Below are 9074 nucleotides of genomic sequence, written 5' to 3' on the forward strand. Positions count from 1 at the left end.
TCTGCGTCCAGTCACGGCGTCTCTGCGGCACACCGAGGCCGGGAAGAGTCCAACTGGATCCATCCGACGTTTGGGGCGCTACAGCTTAAGCGAACACAAAACCGCGGATGGTTTTGTCTCCAGGCGGGGGACCTGGAAACCCGGGCCCGCTGAGGGAACAGGGAGGAGGCCCCGACGCCCCCTTGTTCTGACCCAGAAAACAGCACCGACGGTCGGCCTGCCTGTCAACTAAAGGCCGGCTAGCCACTGGCTACACCGAAGCTCGCGGGGTGGTACCTGAAGAAGGCAGTTAACGGAATATTTCTTAATGCATTAGGACCTAATTTCGTTCACGAGGAAAGATTTGTCTGCACTAAAATATTTAAACATCGACCTTCTGGAGATCGGGGTGCTGGCGGTTAGCTTGCTGCGGGCTAACTTAGCTGTCTCAGTTAGCTTCGATCCCCGGCAACCAGACAGCGGAGGCTGCGGAGCGGGGACGGAGGAATATAGCCGGGTGTCTCTGGGTGCTCTGTCATCGTTGTACGGACCTCAACGGAGACATCAACCATGGCACATTTAATTAAGGAGATGGTCAGCAGAAACAAAAGGCGGTACCAGGAGGACGGCTTCGACCTGGACCTGACCTGTATCCTTTCACTGCTCCGCAACATTTAATATAAATTGACGGAGTATGATTAGCCCTGTTTGCTAATGTTAGCTTGTTCTCGTTTTAACGTTGTGCAAAACTACATTCAAATAATTTGTAATTTAATAATCCCGTCCATATCTGCAGACAGGCTGCTCGCATTCAACACGAAATGAAGTAGATAGAGCTGCTCCTCATATCAGGATCAGTGTTGTAGTTAAGCAACCAAACTACGTTGTAAAAATCTGAGCTTTTAGAATCAGTTCAGTGCTCAAGGATTTAGTATCTAAAGGCACTATGGATAACTTGAGTGATTTGTGTGAATATAAAATCAAGATATGCTAATATGAGTGGAGTTATGGTGCCGTGTTTGCGTCATCCTTATCCGTTTCCAGCAGATTATAAATGCTGTAAGTTTTACAGACATATATCATTACTTTTTCTTAAATTGGTAGTTTTTTAAACGGAGATCGTAGTGCAGGTTTTCGCCCAGAATGGATTGGGACCAACTCGGGCTAGCAAACAGAGCAGGCGTTTATCTCCAATTGTACTTCTTATGCTGTGGATTTTGAATACTTATGGAGGCAGGAAGCCTAATAAAGGTTAATACGGCATGATAAAGAAATATATGTATTTACTAGCTAGTTATTTTTTCGAGCAGTACTGGAGATAGCAGTTGCTAACAAGCTAAGCTAACAGCGGTGTCAGTGGCGTTGCATCAGCAGCAGCCCGAACTGACTGAAACACACCTGAGAAACCTACACCTGGAAATCATATTAGACTGTAACGGCCTCCTCCGTTAGCTCAGATTACATTATTATTATTATTATTATTATTATTATTATTATTATATTGCTGTTAAAGTCTGAGACACATTCTCTGGTGCCTAATATTTTATTTTTATCATATTTATCTACAAACACCTCGCATATCTGATGGTTTTCACAGAATCATCAAACACCAGGATGTCAAATCTTCTGTAATATGATGTATATTATGAGACATTCAGGGTTCTTTGCAGCGGGACGGGAGGTTCAACCACCTTCAGGGTTTAAAACATCAGAGCTAGGTGATGCTTTCATGTGTCAGACGTGATAATAAAGTGTAGTTCTGAGTTCTGACACATTTAACTGTGGTGAATTAACAAAAGGATTTTCTCTATCCTCTCAAGTTTATCAAGTAACATCATTAGGTTTTATTTATTATTTTTAACTTGTTAAAAGCTGAAACCAAAGAGAGTCTACTTTAAAACTGGTTGGTCCGTATAAAATCTCTTAAGTTCATGAGGTTAAAGAGAGGTGGATGGAAGGTTTCATAGTAAAGCTGTAGCAGTAGATTGGTTGGTTAGTTGGTTAGAAGTTAACCAGTGGAACATTTGTCGACTTCTTCTTCATCTCTGAAGTCCTTTTTCTTCCACAGCTTTGAAATAGTCTCTGATTAACATGAAATCTGTTTTCATTGCGGCGCCGAGCTCCTTACTGCCCCCTGCGGTCAGAGAGCAGAACACACCCACAGTGTCTGTGACCGTTGCCACCAGGAGTCACTAAAGAGACACATTTAACTTGAAGTTAGAACAGACGAGTTTACAAACCGAGCTCTGTACAGGTCTACCCCATCCCTCTCACCGTCGATTATTCACGCAGTTTGTGATTATTTAAATATTTCACATGATGGAGTTGCAGCTCCACAGTCACCGCTCTGCTGTGAGCGTCAGAGCTGCTCACATGGTTACCTGCAGAGTCCTGAATACACCTGATACCACACACTCCACCAATCATCATGAGTTATCCTTAGCTTTAAACAGAGACAGGCTAGCAGTTTTCCCCAGTGACTGTATACACAGATGGACGACGCGTTTCCATCTGCTCTCATTGTATGAAAGTGATGCCAAAATAGCCCCCCGATAGGCGCTGCCATCTTATGATGGTGACGTCATATGGAGCCAGAGTCTGCGCAGTAGAGATCGGTGAGTGAAGCCGCCGTAGCCACTTCCGCTAACCCAAACACACACTTAACTTACTGAAAAAACAGCAAGGATCCCGCACGCCGGTGTGTTTAACAGCAGAACAGCTTCTTGTGTTGGTCTGAGGTTAAAGTTCACAGGTATGGAAACTTCAATGACTGTAGTGATTGTTTTAGTTACGTCTCCACTCGCGGATTGTCCTCCGCTCTGCTCACCCGGAACTGATCGGCTGCAGGAGCATAATTTGTCAACAGAGCTGTCAATCATTATTTTGACAGCATCAAATAACTAATTAAAAATAAACTTAACTATAATGACAGAAACATGTTTGAGAAAAATGTATTTGACGTGTATTTTGATTTTACAGTTCAACTCATGTCCCATCTGTTAACATGGAGGAGGCGGGCTTTATGAGCTATACTGCAGCCGGTCAGCAGGGGGCGACAGAGAGGGTTTGGCTTCACTGTTAGGGAGCGGCCATGTTGGCCATCTTTTTATACAGTCTGTTGCTGTGTTTGAAATGCCGTACTATACTAGCAGTACTTTCTGATGTGGTCTGCAAACAAAAGCAAAATGTGCAGTACGCCAAAAATACCCGGATGTCGAACTGAGTTGGAGAAAAATGTAGCATGTAGTATATAGCATGTAGTATGTAGTATATAGCATGTAGCATGTAGTATGTAGTATGTAGTATGTAGTATATAGCATGTAGCATGTAGCATGTAGCATGGCATTTCGAACACAAGCTATGGTTGTCCACTGTTTCCAGTCTTTTTGCTACGCTAAGCTAACAAACGTTTTATTTAAAAAAACAAAGTTTAAATATGTAATTATGTAAAAGTTTCCTTTTAAAGACAGAATATTGTTATGAGTGAACTGAACAGGTAAACGACGTCTTGTTTGAGGTGTCAGCTCCACATTCAGTCTTTGAGTCAAGTGTGACGTCATCAGTTCAGTCTTTAGAAACACGTCTGAAAGCTTCTGATTGAAACTCTGAAGGTTTCTCTCCTCGTCCTGCTGCTCTGAACGATTTCACACCAACAAGCTCTGAACATGTGGACTCAAGATAACCTGCAGCTGCAGCAGGACACACACCTGAACACACACACACACACACACACACACACACATACACTCGTCGTGCACGTCTCCTCACTCACACATTCACGTTTGATTTTCTGAACGATGAAACGATGAAGTTCTTGTTCTGTGTGTGTGCTGGCTTGCGTGTGTGTGTGTGTGTGTGTGTGTGTGTGTGTGTGTGTGTGCGCGCGCAGGATCGGTGACATCATGGTCTTTACTGGAGAAAGAATGAGAGAGGAAGTGCTGCTGGTTTGAATCCCAAAGCCTTCTGGGAAATCGAGTCTCTTCTGCTGTGTGTTGAGAATATTCAGGCAGGTGTCGTCACTGAAGCTGCTACTTCAGGTGCAGAAAGATGGTGGTCATGATTGGAAGGAGACAGGAAGTGACCTCACTTTATTGGCTCTACAGAGCAGTGAAGTCCCGCCCCCTTTGATGGACCCTATTGGACCTTTTTTTGTTCCGGATCGACGACAGAAAGAGACTTTTGTTACGATGTTTAGATAATTATTTGTGTCTGCCATCGACTACAGAATATACATATTTGTGATGTATGTTCCCATGGTGATCCCCCAGAAAGGGGGAGGGGCTTCCTCTGGCTATAGTCACATGACAACACATCCTTCTTGGATTCAACTAATCATTTTCGTTTAATCTGCTGCTTATTTCAACACAAAGTTTATCTATAATTTAGTCTTTAAAATGTATAACGATACGTCGGAGCCTCTCTGACGTCTTTAATGGCTTCATTTATGAAACCAAGCGTCCAGACGCTCTTCACTTACCGTCAGTCGGACAGATACGAGCAGCCAATCCAGAGAAGGTTTCAGGTTGTTGCCTTGTGGCTCATCCTTTCAGCTCTGCAGCCGTCGTTACGTCACACCACCACTAGGGGTCACCGTCTGTGAAACGAGTTGTATTTTAATGTTTACAGTTTTGTGTTTCTCGTGAAGTTATGTAGATCCAGTTTATTGATCCTGAACGTGTGATCAGATATTTATCCAAACATCATAGCGATGGGTTTCCCCGCCGAGCGTCTGGAAGGAGTCTACAGGAACAACATCGACGACGTCGTACGGTAAGCTCGTCTCCGTCTTCCAGTGAACTCACATCCACCCCTGACCCTCTTTCAAACGTCAGCTGATGGATATTCCTCCACCTTTAGGTGGATGAGTGAATCTGTTTCCCCAACAATATAACGGTTAATAAGAAGATGCTGCGTTCAAAGACACTCTGAAGAATCCGCAGTAAAAGCTTCTTTTTTTCTCTCTCAGGTTTTTAGACTCGAAGCACAAGAATCACTACAAGATCTACAATCTGTGAGTCCTGAAACTAACATCATTCATTCAGTCCTTTGATTTCATTCATGGGTTCATTTAGATTTGAGGGGAAGTTTGTTCCTCATGGCACCTTTCTGTGCTCCAGTCTGTCTGATCCTGTGCACTCTGTCATACAGCACAAGATCGTATGAGCATTTACGTCAGTGAGGACAAAACATATTAAATACTTTTACTTGATGTCAATCAAACAGCCGTCAGTCAGTCTGCAGGTTTTTGTACACACTTGCTTCCAACTGCAGAGCATCACCTGAGCTGCAGGAAACGGACTTCAGAGAGACTGAAAGAAGGGAAGGTTACAGTGAACTGTTATCCTCCCAGGATGAGGAAACTTTAATTACATGAACGCTAGCAGCGGCGCAGCTAGCAGCCCCCTCAGTGGTCATCTTGTGTCTGCTGGAGAACTTGAAAAAACGCAGACTTCTGACCTGAAGCTGCTTCATGTTTTATGTTTGTTGTGGAGGAGCAGACCTCTGAGGATGATTGACCTGTCTTTAAAAACCTCTTGAACACTGAAACAGACGTAGCCTACAGACGTAGCCTACAGACGTAGCCTACAGGCAGGCTGAGCTCATGTGAGGTGACGTCTCGTCGTGTGTTGAAATGATCTTTAAATGTGTGATGGACAACTTTAGTGCACTGTAATAAACTTTATTCTAATGTGTAACTAATGAAGCGTGCGGTTTCCTCTGGGCTCCGTCCACCTGTCAGCACCTCACCTGATGTATTGTGATGAATCTGGATCAGAGCCCCCCTGACCTGAGACGACTGTCAGTGTGTGAGTGTAGCTGTAACGTGTGTCTCTGCCTACAGATGTGCTGAGCGACATTACGACGCAGCAAAGTTCAACTGTCAAGGTAACACTCTAAAAAAGGTCACATGACTGAGTCCTGCTGTTACCTGCGTGCTGCTCAGTCTCACGCTCTGTCTGTCTCCTTCAGTGGCTCAGTACCCGTTTGAGGACCATAACCCGCCCCAGCTGGAGCTCATAAAGCCGTTCTGCGAGGACCTGGACCAGTGGCTGAGTGAGGATGAGCAGCACGTCGCCGCCATCCACTGCAAGGCAGGAAAAGGCCGCACCGGCGTGATGATCTGCGCCTACCTGCTGCACCGCGGCAAGTTTCAGGAAGCTCAGGAGGCGCTCGACTTCTACGGGGAGGTCCGCACCCGGGACAAGAAGGTACCAGGACCACCTGTGTTTCATGTATCACTCTGCTGGTAGAAATGACACTACGTCCAGCGACTACCAGGACACAACAGTTATGAAGCACAAGCTTATTTACACACCAGCTCGTGTGTTTCCTTTGTTCAAGTCTTTTATTTTCCTGTTGAACTCAAGTCTGTTCGGAACCTGTTTGTGTCCTGGTGCTGTTTTCACCGCTGGTGTTTATCGACAGTTGAGGCTGATAAACGATTCATAATGTTCATAGTGAAGTGGCTCATCTGAGGAGTGAAAACTATCGGAGCAGTAAAGAAGGGAAGAGGAATAAACAAGGCAGGAGAGGAGAATAAATCAGAGCGTTAGTTTCATGACGATGTAAAGGGCAGAAAGACAGGAAGTGAAGAAGGGAGGAAGGTAGGAGGGTGATGGGGGAGAGGAGTAGTCCGACATGTCTGTTTGAAGCCTGTTGATGTTCATGTTGTGTGTTTCAGGGCGTCACCATCCCGAGTCAGCGGCGGTACGTGATCTATTACAGCTTCCTGCTGAGGAACCAGCTGCTCTACAAACCTGTCGCCCTGCTCTTCCACAAGATGCTGTTTGAGACCATCCCCATGTTCACCGGGGGCACCTGCAGTACGTCTGTCTGTCTGTCTGTCTGTCTGCCTGCCTGCCTGCCTGCCTGTCTGTCTGTCTGTCTCCATATCTACCATCAGAAAGGTTGAGAGAGACAGACTGAATAATGGCGTGTGTGTGTTTGCCCTGCAGATCCTCAGTTTGTGGTTTACCAGCTGAAGGTGAAGATTCACACGTCTAACCCCGCCCACACCCGGCGGGAGGACAAAGTGATGCTGTTTGAGTTCCCGCAGCCACTTCCTGTTTGCGGAGACATCAAGGTGGAGTTCTTCCACAAACAAAACAAGATGATGAAGAAGGTGAGGACCTTTGTCTTTATTGGTGTTTAGTAAGTTTAATCCAGTTTAGTTTGAATATATGACAAAGTTCAGCGTGAGACACCTGCAGGGCTCTGAACACCTACGTGTCAGCATGTGACGCCCCCTACGGTAGAACAGTTGTTTAATGAGCAGGAGGACAGAGAGACAAACAGGAAGTGCATGTTGTCTTCACAGAGCAGACAGCTCGACCTGTTACTTCAGACTCTTTTCTTCCAGGAAAAGATGTTCCACTTCTGGGTCAACACCTTCTTCATCCCGGGCCCGGAGGAGAACCTGGACAAACTGGAGAACGGCAGCGCAGGGACGCCCCGGGATCCGGCCGACAGAACGCAGCAGCACCCGGGGATGATGACTCCGACGATGATGACGGCAGGAGAGACCAACGACAGAGACTACCTGGTTCTCACTCTGACCAAGAACGACCTGGACAAGGCCAACAAGGACAAGGCCAACAGGAACTTCTCCCCGAACTTCAAGGTGACGTGTTCCTGTCGTTAACCCGTCAGCCTCAGCAGGTTGTGACCTGTAAGTCTAACAGTTCATATTGTGTGCTTCAGGTGAAACTGTATTTCACCAAGACGGTAGAGGAGGGAGCGAACTGTGACGCCAGCAGCACGGCCTCGGTGACACCAGACGTCAGCGACAACGAACCGGATCACTACCGCTACTCCGACACGACGGACTCGGACCCGGAGAACGAGCCTTTCGAAGACGACCATCACAATCAGATCACAAAAGTCTGACACACACACACACACACACACACACACACACACACACACTCATTCTTATCTGTATGTGTGTATATATACAGGATATATACAGGATGTATGTATACACATCATGAACCCCCAAACTGAGACGAGCGTGTTGTTAGCTAGCGGGGGAATATAACCGATGGACCAGAGCTGATCTGTGGGACTCTGAATCAAAGAGCTCACGTCAGGAAACACCCCCCATCCCCCCCACCCCCCAAAATCTTCTGCCCAATGCACAGCTGGACAATCACATGACATGGAGGGCGGGGGGAGTGTGTGGGCGGTGCCGATGGATGGCGAGTGGACAATAAGACAGATGAATGGACAGACAGGAGATCTAAAAAATAAAGGAGTAAAACTTGAATATAAACAAACTGAAAGACAAGTAGACTTCTTTAGTGACGACACCCAGATGTTTGTTGGATAAATCCCCATGTGTCCTTCCCTCCTTCCCTCCCTCCTTCCAGCTTTAGGAAACGTTATGCAGACCAATCTTTGCTCCTCTTCAATCTTCATCAGTTCTGTTAAGCTCTGTCGGGGAGTTGGATCTTCTCTCTGTGTGCTGACGTCTCATCACGTCATGTTTCTGGAGAACTTCAAACTCGTCTGTTTTCTTGTCATCAAGGACCCAAGTGGATTTTTAAAGGACGGCAAAGATGGAATAAATTTAAACCGATTGTCTGGACTACAGAAGGTCCGGAGATCTCTTCTGAACTGTTCTTTAAAAACCCAGTTTGGGTCGGTATCACTCTGGAATATTCAGAGGCAGTTTGAACCGGTCTGAGTCCGACTGGAGTCAGCGTGGACCAGTCAGTCTTACTCAGTAGTTTGGGAAAAGTCAGAGCCGAGTCAGATCAGTCAGTCTCTGTCCGTTTGGACCGCAACTCCATGGACTGGCCGGTCTGAGCCTGCTCGGACCAGTCAGTCAGCACGGACCAGTTTGAATTGGTTTTGATCCATTTAATATAAACCAGTTTGCACTGGGTTAGTCGACAAAAGTCTCAGACCTGTCAGTCGGCCAGTTGGGACCAGTCAGCCACTGAGCGGCCTGAGCTGGTCTGACGGGTCTCGGTCCGTTTGCAGACGTGTTTTATTTCTGTGATGGTTCAGACGGACTGACGGATCGGGACGTTACAAACTTCCATCTTTAATCTGCTTCCCAGTCTTCAGTGACCTTGAACCAAGCTGGACCA

At 46.3% G+C, this 9074-nt stretch overlaps 1 protein-coding gene across 2 annotated transcripts; it reads left to right on the forward strand.

Moving 5' to 3' along the window:
- ptenb (phosphatase and tensin homolog B) lies at positions 1-9074 on the forward strand. 2 transcript variants are annotated; one of them, XM_069664266.1, is made up of 9 exons: positions 1-628; positions 4665-4749; positions 4946-4990; positions 5822-5865; positions 5950-6188; positions 6662-6803; positions 6936-7102; positions 7325-7600; positions 7681-9074. In XM_069664266.1, the coding sequence occupies exons 1-9, from the start codon at positions 550-552 to the stop codon at positions 7864-7866; spliced, it is 1263 nt and encodes a 420-aa protein (XP_069520367.1). In that variant the 5' UTR covers positions 1-549; the 3' UTR covers positions 7867-9074. The 2 variants fall into 2 exon arrangements, with proteins under 2 accessions (XP_069520367.1, XP_069520368.1); XM_069664267.1 differs by having other exon boundaries at positions 7340-7600.

The sequence above is a fragment of the Semicossyphus pulcher genome, unplaced genomic scaffold (genome assembly GCF_022749685.1).
Source record: "Semicossyphus pulcher isolate SPU_LCO1_2020_fin unplaced genomic scaffold, fSemPul1.0.p SCAF_16, whole genome shotgun sequence".
Classification (NCBI taxonomy): Eukaryota; Metazoa; Chordata; class Actinopteri; order Labriformes; family Labridae; genus Semicossyphus; species Semicossyphus pulcher.